Source organism: Lutra lutra, chromosome 5 (assembly GCF_902655055.1).
Source record: "Lutra lutra chromosome 5, mLutLut1.2, whole genome shotgun sequence".
Classification (NCBI taxonomy): domain Eukaryota; kingdom Metazoa; phylum Chordata; class Mammalia; order Carnivora; family Mustelidae; genus Lutra; species Lutra lutra.
Window position 1 is genome coordinate 70,923,444 of NC_062282.1, and position 16,817 is coordinate 70,940,260.

The window sequence follows — 16,817 nt, forward strand, 5'->3', positions numbered from 1 at the left end:
AGAGAGCCCGATTCCAGGGCTCAATCCCAGGACCCTGAGGTCATGACCTGAGCCGAAGGCAGAGGCTTTAACCCACTGAGCCACCCAGGCGCCCCTAAACAATTATTTTAAAAGTAAATATGAAATAAAGCATTTTGAACATACCAGAACCTAAATAAAGTTCATCTCCTCCCCATACTCCCTTATCTGGCTTCTAGAACTATTTATTCTGTCAAGAAAATAAATTCAGAAGTAACGAAAGCCAAGTCGTAGAGTGCGCAAAACACATGAATAAATAAAATCAGTAGGATGTATAGGGAAACCGAGAGAATCAAGTTTAAAAAAATTAACCACAGGTTTAATGTGTTTGCAATCACAATCCAGAGTTAAAATTCCAACAGTAGTAACATGAGAGATGGGGGAGGGGTGGAAAGAAGTCATACTCTTTCCCTAATACTAATTTACATAGTCAAGTACCAATCACAGAATCCTGCTCAGATAGTATTTGCTAGCGTTTAATCAACCCTTAGAATCTGATTTTTAAAATCCCCTTGGCTCTTCTATACTTGTTAAACTTTAAATCAAAAGCTGGTTACCAATACCACCAAAGACTATATTTTTGTTGGGATTCTAAACAACACCTATATCTCATTCTTGATTTTCTTTAAAGCTTTTTCACTTGGTCTCATCCATTTTCCTTCCACAGGTTTTAAATCTTAGTAGTGTCACTATCAAGCATTAGCAAAGCCCCCACAGGTGGCATTTGTACTATGGAGGCCACCCATGCCTTACCAGATAGTACAAATGAAGCGCATACCTATACCTATGTTTCTCTCCATCTTTTTACATTTCAATCAGTTGTTTGCCAAATAGACTGTGAATTTAAATGTCTTTCCAGAAGCTGCGTTTAAGAAAATAGCAGTGACGCTATCAACAGTATTTCTCCCTTAGTCACCATCAGTAGGACAACCTTTGAACAAAGACATGATTTCATCTTGGGAAATGCCTCTATTGTGCCTGTCTCTATTCAACAGAACCATAAAGAAATCCTGACACAGCCAATGTTACAAGTAAAGTGCTTACTAAAACATATAGTTTCATAAAACAAAACTAAAAATTCACACTTCTCTGGGCTTGTTTTTGAAATTTACATACTAGGAAAGATAACTTGAGTGGCATCAAATTTCAGATCTATATAAACAACCACTATTAACAATACAATTTATTAAATTACATTGCATATTTTCCTAAAACCTAGCATGTCCTGTTGTGTAGCATTATGCTTTTGTGAGTTAATGTTTGCTTTTTAAAAAGTGACAAATATAACAGAAGGTATCTTACATCTCAAGCTACTAATGATTCACTTACGACTATTTTTAAAATGCTTAAGAACATAAAAATTTTTTCATAGACTTTTCATACTAAGTATGTCCTTCATATTACTTCACTGAGAAGTTATTACCCTGTTTTCCTAAAATTTTTGTGTAATATAAAAACATATAAATATAGAGATTAGACTAACACTGCTAAATGCATCGACCATTTAAGGAAGCTATACAATACAATCAGGTTAAAGAGCATACTCACAGAGAAGTACAGAAATAGCTATAACCAAATGGTTCAGTCTGAAGACAGTATACCTCAAATGCATTACATTTTAAGTCTATAGATTATTAAGAAGGTATTTTTTCAAATCCTCTTAGAGAGACATTAGAATACTTTAGAGATTCCTTTAAATTGAAAAACAAAATGGCCATGAGATTGAGCTTTTTTAGATAATGCTTTGTAATACTTATTGTTAAAGTTTAGGAAATGTAAGAGCACAATAAAGCTCGTTTACAATTCAAAGTAACAGAATTTAAATTTAATAACTAGATTATATTCATCTCCAAGAAAATAATAAACATTACTTACTTTGGAGGCCCATGGCTGAAGACAATTGGCATAACAGCGAACAAGAAAAGCCATTTCCTGGGCTGGAAAGGGTAGTTTCCTTTTCAAACCAGAGCCACACGGATGAGTATGTTGACAAAATTCTGTTAAGTTTCTTTTTACAAATCATACGCCATTTGCAGTGTTATATAAAGGCAGCTTCTCCAAATCCCTTTCAAACTGAAATCAGGAGCTTTCAGTAGCTCAGAGTATTGTTCTAAATAACTGCAACAGTTTTCATCACAATGTTCACTTTTAACAAACAAATCACAGTAAATCAAGATGTTTACATTTCTGGCTCAGTACATACAGACATACACATGCTTCTTCAGGCTCCTGGCACAGACATGCACAGTAGTAACACACAGTTAATACAGTATCAATCAAAGTAAATAAGGCAACATGCACCAAATCTGTGTTCCTGGATTCTGAGAAACCCTTCCTTTCTGTAATACAGCTTTGTCTTTTCTTCAACTTATTTCATTCTGTAGAGCAAGCACTGCAGTTAATTCTTTTGCATCGGAAGCAAACCAGAACACTGTATCCTTAAAATGAAAGTTTCTTCTTTATCTTCTTAATCACCAAAGGTTAAAAAAAAAAAAAAAAATCAACCGATGAGCAAGCAAATGGTAGTTAGAAGATATATATATGCTCTAACAGGTCTGTCCTGGAGAACGCCTGAAAATATCCAAAATTGAAATTTTCTCTTTTTCACATGCACTATTTACAGCTCTGCAGTACTGCTTCTTGTTCTAATGCATCAGTAAGACAGTAATGTTGATCTAAGTCTGGCTTTTCTGGTTGAAAATTTATATATGATGACACAAAAGCACTACATCTTCTGCTAAAACAAGACTATATGTTACTGTCTTAATTCCTACTGTCCTTGCCTGTTTCACAGCAGCTCCCTAAGGAGAAGCTCCTATTGATTCCATGCTCTGCAGTAAGATGAAATATCTAATAAGAAGGAAAGAGAGTGGGAGGAGAATAGAGCTAAAAGGATGACATCACCTGTATAGAAAGCCTTCAGAAACTGCATTAGATCAATTGGCTACTGTATCTGCAGATGTAGCCCAAAAAGCAATTTACTGAAAACACACACACACACACACACACCCTTCCATGAGACATGTCAGCAAGCTAAATTCTATAAGAAAAAAATTGGCTTAAAGCACCTCTCTGTTTCACTTTTAAAAATCCATCTTGATTTTTAATTCTGTGCATTGATACAGAGCTTTATTTGGGAAGCTAGATTTCCTATTATTATTCAAATTTAACACAGTATTGTCCTCCCAAGGGAAAATAATTAGCACTGGTAAAATACTTGCATTACAAATATGTAAGGCAGCCTTCCCCTCAGATGTCACGTAAGTGTTTGTTACATTACTAAATCAGGGGTTTCTGCTTGCAAAACTTATTTATCAAGTAACTGTTCTAAAAGATAGAACCTTTAGGATACTCTTAACATTAAAAATATCAAAGTACTAAGTACTAAGATTTTTATGTATATATTTAAAATGGAAACAATAGAATTTCATTTTGCAAAGAAAAGCTGAAAAACATCACTAGGCATAACAGCCAGTTGCAGCCTATACCAACTCCTCTGAGGAAGAATAACCCATGCAATACAGTACTTTCCTGCAGCCCGGCACTCAATTCCTAGAAAGACACAGGATGCCAGTAAAACTCAAAAGGAATCAGAGAAGAAAATTATTATACCTGTTTAAAAACTAGCACTTGGGACTAAAAAGTAAACATTTTCCTATAAAAATTCCAGAAAAAAATTAAATTTTGCCACACCCTATCCAATCTAAAAACAATTCCTCTAGCATCCACCCTTACTCTTCACACTTCTGCCACAAGGAACCTACTGCAGATACTCCTATAGTTTGCACTTAAGTTTGTAATGGTGCCTCCCAATGGCCAAAAAATGACATAGTTTCCAATGATAAAATGCTTAGTACATCCCCAGACAGCAAAATTATGAGAGTTGCAATCAATGAACAAAGCAGAGTAATAAAATTATTTTGTTTTATTCACCTAACACTAATTTTGAGGGCAAGAGATGTGCAACTTAGGAAGAGAAATTATTACCTGAAAGATGGGTGTTATTACAAAGGACTCCACTGTCAAAGAAACATCATGTCATTAGCCCCACCAAAAAAAAAAAAAAAAAGAAAAAAAAAGAAAAGAGTTCTTTAATACCTCTGGGCAAAGTATGACTCACTTTCTGAACAATACTAACCTGCCAATCTGAATTGTGCTGTTACTTATAAAAGTATAATTAACTGTAGTAAAGCTAAATACTGTTCTGAACAAAAGTAAGTCATGCTTTCAAACTATGTGATCACTTATGTACTTAGATTTCCATAAAACTTAAGAATCATATTTCTGGTGAAAGTTTCCAAAGAATACATACAAAAAATTTGCATTTAAATGTAAAATTAAATCTCAAAAATACAAATAAGCATGACTAGCTTTCTAAACATAAAACATGGTAAACATATACAGGTTGATTTTCAAGCACCAATATATTTTCTCAATTATTATTTTTTTAATTATTTATTTGCCAGACGGAGATCACAAGTAGGCAGAGAGGCAGGCAGAGAGAGAGGAGGAAGCAGGCTCCCCGCGGAGCAGAGAGCCCAATGTGGGGCTCAATCCCAGGACCCTGGGATCATGACCTGAGCCGAAGGCAGAGGCTTTAACCCACTGAGCCACCCAGGCGCCCCTCAACTTAATTATTTATAATAAACTATAATGCATTGGAGTTTTAACACTATGTTAAGCATTCAAGAATAAATTAACTTAAAATCTAATTTTGAGCATTCATATTTTGAAACAGAAAAATGATAGCAGGCACTCTATGTAAATGAGGCCCAACAATTACTAAAGATAAATTTCTAAGCCAAGCCTTTTATACATAAACATTAGTAACATGACTCAAGAGTAGTTCAGTCTCATTGACAGATAACAATTACATTCATGTATGTACCAACAGGATTAAATTATAACCAAAAACAAGATCATAATGGTCATTTCCACCACACCCTTTTTACAATAAATCATGCTGATAGCACACAAAGAAGGACCTCAAGCTGAGCAAGAGAGAGCCATCTCTTAGCTTCTTTAAGAAACTGCCGCTCTGTGTATGAAATGCAATCCACTAGATGCCATATGTTAGAAACTACTGTAGTAAACAACAACTCAGCAAAGGAACAACTCTCTTTTCCTGTAGCGTGGCCTGTAAGTGAAGATGACATCATCCTTTTCCTTGTTCTACCAATCACCTCATAGTATCCGCCATCCTAGGGAACTGTATGGTGAACAGAGCATGCAGAATCCCCCTGTGCAACAATACCATCAAAGAAATACACAAGCCAAATCCTATATTCAGCTTATGAATCCACCAGCATTCTGAGGATATGCTATACCACATGATTTCTTCAGGAAAAAAATGACATAACCTCCTAATTAATGAAGAAAGAAATAAACATCTTTTGAAGACAACAGTCAGTAATTTGTCAAGTAACTAAAAATACGATTAGGTGAATAAACACTTTTTCACTTCCATCATTTTTAGAATTTTATTGTGATCTCATCTTACCAATTCAAATGAAGTAATCGCAGCAAGGGAGAGTGCCCTGATCTACACATTATCTAGGAACCATCACCACAGAATAGCCATTTAAGAATACATTTCCCCTGCATATGAAACATCATGATGTTAAGCCACATGAGATGAAATCTTTGGCTTCAGAAGGGTCTGCCGCACCACCATAAAAGAAAGCAATCGACATACCTTGGTTTTGCAAAGCTTCAAACCATTACAAATATATTTATAAAAATGTAAATGCTATGTAGTTAATAATTAAAATATGTTGACTGTATATACTGCCTCTAAACAAAAATACAAATGAAAACATCAGAAATATTGCATGGAAAGCCAAAAATGAGGTTCTGACAGTTACTAAACTATACATATATTTCTTACTTAGTAAACAACACTGAAAAGGGGGGGGTCATCAACGATAAAGTTATCAGAGGATATACATTCTTGACATTATAAAAACAAACAACCGACAATAACAAAAACCAGATTTATAGTAATCTCAGGCAAGGTCATATTGTTTATTCCCCACCTGCACAGTGAAAACTGTAATTACAACTTGGGAGAAACCAAATTCAAAAGCAGGTAAAGAACAAAGAAAAATTATGTACTACCACAAAATAAACAGGCCCCTCGTTTCTCTATTTTAGTTGTAAGCATTTGGTCTTCAAAATATAAATTAAGTGTGCTGATTTATATAGTAAAAACACTTTAATCCTTTTGAAGAATGAATGACCCGTTACCATAATGTCAGAGAGGTAACATCCAAGCCCTTGTAAAGGATCATAGCAAGCTTTTCCACCTCTTCCTCACCCCTTGCTTAACTTTAATATTTGAAATGAATGCTCATTAAGTTATCAGACACGATTAATTCTAATTACTGGTGCCCCTCAGGAATTCCTCCTTTCAAAGTGCATTCTATCTATCGTTCAGCCTTTCTGAAAAAAGGGAAGCCAGAGTATCAACATTCTCCTCCTATTAAGAAAAAGTGCGCTTCAACACACTATCAGCTATGACCACTAAATGGTCAGCACCATGCTGTTGAAAACCCTGCTAAAGCTACCAGCAGGACACATAAGCACTATGAAATATGATCCTTCCTTAGGGAGTGATCAAGGAAGAAAAAGCAAAGGAGAGGGAAGCCTTCATCATCAACTAAGGTGATGTAAGCTTCTATTATTAGAAACAGTGAAACCGAAGGAACAATAAAAAGGCACACCATGCTTCCACTTTCCCCCAAACTGTGCAGCTGTGGGAAGCGTTCATTCACTCACATACAGGCAAATAAAGAATATATTCTACCTGCAGTCAGTCAAGTGTGCTACCAAGCAAAGCTAATGTAAAAGCTAATGTAAAGTGTATTATTTTCTTCCAAAAAATGAGGTCTACCCAGTAATTAAAATAGAGCTACATATAAACATAACTGTAAAAACAAATGTCATTTTAAAGATTAAACTGTTGAGAATACGGTCTCCATCTCTAGAATCCCAGAATATATTTGAGACCAACTTTAAATCACTTCTCTAATTTTTTTTTTCACTTCTCTAATTTTAATACTGCATTTTCTAGTATTATGAAAGCCAAATGCTGAATTCAGCATAGTTTCTGAACAGGTAACAAATCAAACAAAATGGCAAAAACATTCAGCATTTATCTGTTTGCTGTGTCTCAGGAGTTATTACTCTCCAATTGGAATGCTCTTAAAAATCAATACCTTGGACCACTGGTATACATTAATAACAGAGTTGCCTCAGAAAGACTTCAGAAGAGCTTCCAGTAGCAATTATTGTATAAAGTGTTTCAAGTATGTTAAAAAATTTCTCCAATTCTGGTTCCCTGGGCAGATCCAGAGCAGCATGCCCTGCCCTCCTTGAGCTCCCAACATTCATGAAGTTCAAAAAAAGTGAATGATAATTTCTTGAAACGATTAAGCTAGCAATACTTATACAGAGCTATAAAAATAATTTTTTATATCCTTAATCCAGTAGCTTAACTTACACAAATTAATCCTAACAACAAAATCAGAGTCCATTTATTCATACAAGTTGTCCATTAAAGGGACAAAAAGCAGAAGCTTCATGAGTACTTTCTTATACTCATAAACATAATATTACTATTAAAAATAATGTTTTAGGAAAAATTTAATAGCTTAAGAAGAACAGAATTTATAAATATCCAGCATTATCTAAATTAGAAGAGCTAAATTAATCAAGATACTTTTCCAAATCACTAGCAACACTAGCTATCTCTGGGTTGAGGATGACGGCAAGTTCCTTTCTTAACATTCTTCTACGTTTTTACATTTCTACGATGAGCATTTTTTTCACAAATTTAAAAAAAAAAAATCTGCTTGAGGCAGCCATTTGTCCTAACTTAGTTTGATTACACTACCACCCCTTTGCTTTTTCTCTATTTGCGGACTCATGACCCTCTAAGTAGGTATAAGAACTTCCTATCAAGAATTCTGTATTATTTCCCAGAGGGCAAATGGGAAGCAAAATTCTCCTAGGAGATGTTAAACAATCAAGAATAAATTGAGAAAAGTCCTCTTCTGTTATTAAGATGCAAAGCACCATAAAAAATACACTGTGCAGGGCACTCTGATACCCCTATAACAGAGGCCTCATAAAGCTCCCTCGCCATTTTCATCATGTGAGCAGACAGGTCAGCAGTCTGTAAGCTCAGGGAGCATACAGAAGAACCCAAACATGCCTAGACCCTCACCTTAAAATTCCTGCCTCCAGAATTATGAGAAATAAATGTGTTATTTATGAGCCACTCAGTCAGTGGTATTTTGTTACAGCAGCCTCAACAGACTAAGACATCCTCATCAAAGAGGAGATTTCAGCAATCACATGATTAGACCAAAGTCCTCTAATTTCTGATGAGCTTATCAGGGGGCAGGATCCTAATTTCTCACCACAGGAGTGGCTTGATCAATAAGACACACAGACTCCATCAAAGCAACACACACTCTGCTAAAAAAAAAAAAAAAAACCAAAACTTATGGTATCACATGCATGGCCAAGTCGAAGAATATAGCCATTATCTGGTGTACCAACATAAAGGTGGTTAAATAATCTGATCCTAATAATCAACTGTACTGACAGTTATGTCTTAATCTTGCCAAATATGCTCTGAATCCAAACAAAACTGCAGGAGAGCAGGGAATGTAAGGTGCCATCAGAGGGAGCTGACTGCTTCATTGTAATTTGTGCGCCTAAAATCAAACCGTAGATTCTAGAGTACCGTACCATGCCTACGACCTGCCATACTTTCCAGAACAATGGACTGGGTAGAAAAATCATATATAAAGAAAGGTGAGTAAAAGAAAGCCCTCTAAATTCAAGACCATGACCCATGATGTTGCCATGAAATCCTTTTTCTAGGTGTCCTTTTGGAAAGAGTTTGATGGCTCCACTATATGCAGGTGCTATGATGGACAAAGAGAAAAACAAGGCTAGTGGCTTATGCTGTGCCTGAGAATGTAAAAAGCTCCATAAGCGGTATCGGGGACAAGAAAGAAAAAATTATGATGTGTTCTATTGTGGAACTTGGGATCTAGTTAAGAGAAGGTAACATGCACACCAAACACCTTTACTGTTTGTTATTTAAAAACACAGTATAAGAAATGAGAAATCAATAAAGGACTGTAATTTCATAAATGAAGTACCCAGGGGCGCATGGGTGACTCAGTGGGTTACGCCTCTGCTTTCGGCTCAGGTCATGATCTCAGGGTCCTGGGATTAAGCCCCACATCGGGCTCTCTGCTCCATGGGGAGCCTGCTTCCCCCTCTCTCTCTCTGCCTGCCTCTCTGCCTACTGGTGATCTCTCTCTGTCAAATAAATAAATAAAATCTTAAAACAAACAAACAAACAAAAAAAACAAAAAAACACCACTATTTATAAATGAAGCACCCAAACACCAAGAAAATTTTTCAGACCTTTGAAGAATGTCCTTGTTTATATTTGGGTCAACAATGTTTCCACAAAATGAGCATGAGTGGGGACGCCTGGATGGCTCAGTGGATTAAGCCTCTGCCTTCAGCTCAGGTCATGATCTCAGGGTCCTGGGATCGAGTCCTGCATCGGGCTCTCTGCTTGGCAGGGAGCATACTTCCCCCTCTCTGTCTCTGCCTGCCTCTCCGCCTGCTTGTGATCTCTGTCAAATAAAATAAATAAAATCTTAAAAAAAAAAAAGAGCACGAATGTTTTCTGATATTATGGTGATTGATTTCAAGATGAATAAAGGCATACTTGGTGCCTGACCTTGGTGAAACCAAAATACTTCTTCCTTTTTGGTTCTGCCTTAATTTTACCATTTAACTTCACATATATACCAACATTAAAAATTCAAATCATTACATTTGAAAAATGTTCACCATAATAGGCTGTTTTAAACATAGCAATCAAGTTTTGGAACATGGCTGAATTCTATGAGCGCACTGCATATAAGTCCCACATCCTATGGGACCAATGAGAAGTCCACTCTATGAACAGGAAATGTTAAGAAAGATGTCTCCAAAGAGATCAATCAATGAATGAAGCCTTGGGAGCTGAGCAGGACTTATCAAGAGGACACAGTAGGAGGCCATTCTGGATAAAAGGAGCAAATGTTAAAATTCAAACTGATTCCTTAAAGAATTACCTTAGGTAAAAGAGCCTCCAAAAACCTTCCAGGGGGAGAACAAGAACAAAGGAAGGGACCTCCAGCAAAATAATGGAGCCAGAAAGCTAAAAAGACAAATTGGTGCCAAATGAGGAAGAAATTTAAAAACAACCTAATCTTGGGGCGCCTGGGTGGCTCAGTGGGTTAAGCCGCTGCCTTCGGCTCAGGTCATGATCCCGGAGTCCTGGGATCGAGTCCCGCATCGGGCTTGCTGCTCAGCAGCGAGGCCTGCTTCCCTTCCTCTCTCTCTGCCTGCCTCTGCCTACTTGTGATCTCTCTCTGTCAAATAAATAAATAAAATCTTTAAAAAAAAAAAAAAATAAAAAAAAAAAAATAAAAACAACCTAATCTTGAAACTTTTTAAAATAAAAAAATTTTGAGATACATTTCTGACATATATAACTTATTTTTTAAAAAGATTTTATTTATTTATTTGACAGACAGAGATCACAAGTAGGCAGAGAAGCAAGCAGAGAGAGAGAGGAAGGGAAGCAGGCTCCTTGCTGAACAGAGAGCCTGATGCAGGGCTCCATCCCACGACCCTGGAATCATGACCTGAGCTGAAGGGAGAGGCTTTACCCCACTGAGCCACCAAGGCGCCCCTGAATATGTAACTTATTAATAAATGCACGTATCCCCAGCAAAAATAGTTATGAAATATATACAAATCCCCAGAAATTTAAAAGGATAATATAATACTACATATAAATATAAACTCTATTTTCTTCCCATGTCCTAGGGACAGTTTTGTAATCTACATTTTAAGACATATGGACTAACCTAGTGGGCCTTGCTAACTACTGTCAGAAAGAACTTCAAATCAGTCATTCCAAAACCAGTCATCAGTTTTTGGCAGACACCCCTGCCATCATTTCACTAGATTTTAGCCAGTGGTTGTGTACAGTAAAGCAACTTCAGTGACTTTCATATACATTTAGTTATCACCTTGTCTTTTAAGGTTGGACAAAGAAAATACCATGTTTTAAGAGAGCTACTGTGAATAAACACTATAAAAAAATTGGGTGGGAATGGGAGCAGTGGTAGGCTGAATCTTAGTTGCCCTAATTTCAAGCCAGCTTGATTTTCTTTTTCCTGCTTTTACTTTCCCTTTGTTCTAATTCTTTAGCTTACTTGTTTTTTTATTATATTAATATACTTAAATATTTTGGTAAACACATTTTATATTCAGGTATAGAACAGATAAATAAGAAAATTATTTTATAAGCAATAACAAACACTGAGTATTTACAGTAACAACAACAGGAAGAGAAGCTGTTGACATATTAAATGGTTTTTAGAGCCCCAAACACAACGCAGAACTTTCTGTAAAAAAATCTCATTTAATCCTTTCACAAATTTATAGGTTATTAATCAAAAGAGATGTAGGAAGGTTATACAATGTACCCAAAGTTACAGAGGAATCTAAACAGGCTGAAAGCTGATGCAAGAAGAGGCACTCTTATTTTCCTTGAGAGACAACCAGCTTGGAGGGTACAATGACGATGGTTCCCATTAGGCAAGTATATTCTGAAGAAACCATTACAGTGTAGTCTAATAACGGTCACAAGTATAAACATGGAATACTGTGGGAAAGCAGAGATGTATACCTAACCCTTTCCAATGGAAAATCATGGAGGCCTCCCATGAAATGATACAGAATTGAGTCTTGAGGATGACTTTGTGCCAAGAGGACAAAGAATAAAATAGCATTTTAAGTAAAAGGAACAGCAGATGTAAAAGATGTATATACAAGCAGGTTTCTCACCCTCAGTACATACACATATGTATTTCTCACCCACACATACACATATACCTTAGACAGTGTATACATATATACAGTAACCATCTTACAATATAATATGTATATCAAATCACTTTAAACTTACACAGTGTTATATGTAAATTCTATCTCAATACAGCTGAAAATAACTAAAAATATGGTTCCTTCAAGGGTCACCAAATTTGTTCAGCATGACTAAAAAGTAGTGAATGCGTACAAAAAAAAGAAAAGATAAATCTGGAGAGCTGGACAAAGTCCAGACCTTGCTGTCCAATCTGGTCACTACTAGCCACATGTGGTCACTTACATGTCAATTATTTGAAATTAAAATGCTAAATTAAAATCCACAGTCATACCAGCCACTTCGTAACTGCTCAATAGCCACTTGTGGCTAGTTACTACCACCAATCTGGAAACAGATAGAAAATATTTCTATCATTGTTAAAAGTTCTATTAAAGAGAACTAGTCTAGACTATGAAGGTCCTCATACATTAGCTCTCTGAATTTCTTCGGTAGATAGTAGTAGGCTATGAAAAGATTTAAGAGTTTAAAAGAAGCGACAGAGCTTCATTTAGAACTGAAAGAAGTAAAATGGACGGACTAGGTGGGATGGGATAAAGGAAGAGGTAAAGAATAGGGCTAGCATAGGGATATTGGAGAGAAAGGAGAAAATAAATCCTGAAATCAAAGAAAGTGATTAACCAGATGTCTTAATGGAGAGCTTATGAGACACTTTCCAATTTAGAAAAAAAAAATTTCCATATTTCTTAAAATGAAGAAATACTGCTTTTACAGTGAAAATAGGCCGGGGGATTACAGGAGATGCTATTGTGACAGTTTTTTTTCCTTTTAAAATTTTATTTATTGAATTTAGAGATAAAGAGCAAGTGCAAGCAGGGGGAGGGGCAGAGGAAGAGGGAGAAAATCCTAAGCGGACTCCCCAGTGAGCACATGAGCTCAATCTCCGGGGCCCGGCAGAAATCAAGAGTTGGATGTTTAAGTCAACTGAGCCACCCAGGCGCCCCAATACTATTACAACAGTTCTAAAAAGAAAGGCAGTGAACCCTAAGGCAATGACATGGGGAAATTAAGAGCAGAGTATAAATCTTGAAACATTTAAGGAGCATCTACAGATATTACTGACTGATTAGACTATGAGTGTGCAAACATGTTCCATGTTCTTTAGCAACCACCCCTTAAGACAGGTACACCCAATTCTACCATTCTCATTTTTTTTTTTAATTTGACAGATCACAAGTAGGCAGAGAGGCAGGCAGAGAGAGAGAGGAGGAGGAGGCAGGCTCCCTGCTGAGCAGAGAGCCCGATGTGAGGCTCGATTCCAGGACCCTGAGATCATGACCTGAGCCGAAGGCAGAGGCTTTAACCACTGAGCCACCCAGGCGCCCCTACCATTCTCATTTTTTAAGGTATAGCAACCAAAGCACAAAGAGTTTAGATGAAACTCCCTAACCATACAGTGAGTAGGAAGAATTCAAGACAGATGGCTCATGTAAATGCTAGACTATTTTCGGCTGGCATAATTACCCATCTTACTCTCACTGAATATTACTCCAATCACCTTTCTGCTATTTCTAAATATGAAATACACCTTCCTCAAATATCTAGAATATTCTGAGAATATTCAAAAATATGTAAATTTGTTAAAAACTCTGAGAGCAATACCCTAAGGAGTTTCAAAAATGTTAGTTACAGAAGTGCTCTTTTTAACATTAAGAAAAAAACCCTTTCACTTTCACATTAAAAGCATGGTTCTCATCTTTGTATAAAGCAATGTATGACAAAACTGCAACAATAATTCATAAAAATAAACAATCTTTTTCAATCATTCTAAGCATTCAATTAGAGAATAAAACATGCAAAGTCTTTAGTACACATAAACTTCTACATACAGGTTGTATACTAATAATACTTACGGCAAAGATAACAGTAACAAAAAATGCTGTACATCTTTAAGAATTTCTGACCTTCAGCATTTTAGCAAGGAAAAGTTGATGACGGTGAGCAAATGAAAAAAGAAACTGTCAAATCTGCACTACTGTCTACAAGAAAAAATGATTCCTTTTGATCTTTTTCTCTGAATTGCTGAGAGTAGAAAAAAAAAGAACTGAAAGATCCTCTGGTAGTCATAAAGCCAATTTTCTTCTGGATGTTTTCACAAATACTAATTAAATTTTTGCTGCACAACCTCCTTTATCCAGACCAACTATCAGTATGTAGGTATTTGGACAGACACAGGTTTTACATATGGGTGACATTAATGAATAATAAATGAAAACCTCTTAAAACCTTTTCCAAGTTGCCTGAAAGATATCTATTTTAGGGAAAAAAAAAAAAAAAGCAAACAGAAACTATTATTTCAAGAAATAGCAAATTTACCTAACATGACCAAAAATCCTTTTCCAACCCAGTCTCATAGTTAATAACTACCCTGAATAAACTTAGTTCTCCCCTCTGCCAAACTTCTGACAGTACTTAATAGGTTAAGTACTTAAAACTAGCTATATAACCCTTTATTTTTTTTTTTTTTAAGATTTTATTTATTTATTTGACAGAGAGAGATCACAAGCAGGCAGAGAGAGAGGCAGGCAGAGAGAGAGAGGAGGAAGCAGGCTCCCTGCCGAGCAGAGAGCCCGATGCGGGGCTCGATCCCAGGACCCTGAGATCATGACCCGAGCCGAAGGCAGCGGCTCAACCCACTGAGCCACCCAGGCGCCCCAGCTATATAACCCTTTAAATGCAACAATGCCACACTTCACTCAGAGTCATCAAATGGACAGCATCTCAAGCAGCATGCCTGTTGCTATTTCTGGTCTACACAGGAAACCAACTTATCCCCAGGAGAACAACATTTAGCACACATGAGAGTTACAAGTACATGACTCAGGAGCATAAGCCACAGCTACCTAGAGAAAATACAGAATTTGCCTGGGCTTCAAGACATGATGCCAAAAAAATCTAAGAACACACTAGAGCTGAGACTGGAGTAAGTGATCAAAACACACATACAAACTATACAGTGTAGCTCATATAAGGAAAACCAAATAATACAATTAAAGATAGTAATTCTACTTCTCAGAATTTTTCTAAAGAAACCGACATACAGATATACGTAAGCATGAAAGATAATTAAACCTTATTTAAAAAAATAAAAACTAAAAAAATCTAAATGACCAAATATTGGGAAGTAGATAAAGAAATTATGGTAATTATTATAATGGAATGCCATGATACTCTTGAGAATAATGTAAAAAAAAAATTTTCTTAAGCACTGAAAGATATTCACATTATACACGTAAATTTTAAAGAGTTTTCATATATTTAAGTTTTAAAAAGCCAAAAAGCTTACATTTGTAACTCTATGTGGGAAAAAAGCCCCTTTACCCAAGAATACACAAAATGTCATGAATGGTTACATAACTGGGTAGTATGACAAGTCAATGTATAATTTTTCCAAAACAGACACATATTACTTGTATAATAATGCAAACATGTTAGTTGAAATTTATTCATTATAGGGAAATTTATTACATAAAAAGATATTATTACATAGTAAGAGCAGGAAATGAACTTTAAGTGCCTCTGGATGCGGCAAAAAAACCTAGGAGACTATTTCACGTTACTCTTTGTTGTTAGAATGTACGGAACCAAAAACATAAGGCAAATGTCACTAAATCCTTAGAGCTGCCTTAAATTTAACATTTATTCCACTATACACAATTCCTTAAATAATCCTTCCTCCTAATATGGAAGGAGGAAGTTCTGTTTTGACAACCAAATGAATTAAACATAACCTTGGGCATTTTGTTGCAATCCATCTCTAAACTATTTTTATATTCTGGGAGGTATCATGACTTCTTTGAAACTGATAAAATACCCCTGGATTTATTCTTTCTTAGATTATCCTTACTTTTTCCTTTTTTTTAAGAATTTATTTATTTATTTGAGAGAGCGAGCACAAGCAAGGAAGAGGAACAGTGGGAGAGGGAGAAGTAGACTCCCCTCCAGGCAGGGAGCCTGACATGGGGCTCAACCCCAGGACCCTAAGATCATGACCTGAGATGAAGGCAGATGCTTAAATGATTATGCCACCCAGGTGCCCCTATCCTTTCTTCTTAATTCAAATATTTTTTAGTTTAAAATGAAGTTCTCTGCAATTACAAAACTGAAGATTTCTGGAGAAACAGCTTCTGTTTCTTCTAGTGTTACAAAAGCTAATTATTTCATCTGCTGCTGCTTCTTCAATATTTGTATGTAAAAACATATCACTAACACTTGCCCACATTTCTGCACTAACACACAGTATCTGTATTTCTCCCATATGACAAGAGAAAAATGGATATATTTTTCTTTTGTACGCCTTACAGAATATCAGGAAAAAAGCTCCCAATGAGTCTATTATCTGAGTTCTTAGAACTCTCTTTTATATTCCACTAGATAACAAAAAGGCAAGAAAATCCACAAAGGAGGTCTAAAAAGATACAGCAAGAATTTTTTTTTACATGATTTAAACAAAAACCAAAGCAAAAACAAAACTTCCACTTAAAGATTTTTATTTATTTATTTGACAGACAGAGATCACAAGCAGGCAGAGAGGCAGGCAGAGAAAGAGAGAGAGGAAGAAGCAGGCTCCCTGCTGAGCAGAGAGCCTGATGTAGGGCTTGATCCCATGACTCCGAGATCATGACCCGAGCTGAAGACAGAGGCTTAACTCACTGAGCCACCCAGGAGCCCCTGGTAAGAGCATTTCTACCAAAATCAACTGAGCATAAATATTTTTTAAAAATTATATATATATTTACCTGCTCTAAAATTTTATGTTGAACCT

General features: G+C 36.1%; 1 protein-coding gene across 7 annotated transcripts in view; it reads right to left on the reverse strand.

Annotated features, from left to right (window-relative positions):
• The window catches only part of RAPGEF6 (Rap guanine nucleotide exchange factor 6), a 192,975-nt gene that overhangs the window by 104,016 nt on the left and 72,142 nt on the right, over nucleotides 1–16,817 (reverse strand). The window contains exon 1 of one of the 7 annotated variants that reach the window (XM_047729929.1): nucleotides 1,894–2,486. The exons of the other annotated variants lie outside the window; for them this stretch is intronic. Within the exon in view, the coding sequence (XP_047585885.1) occupies nucleotides 1,894–1,947 (54 nt within the window). The 5' untranslated portion in view covers nucleotides 1,948–2,486. Of the gene's footprint in view, nucleotides 1–1,893; nucleotides 2,487–16,817 lie in introns of those variants that run through there. 7 annotated transcript variants of the gene reach the window in all.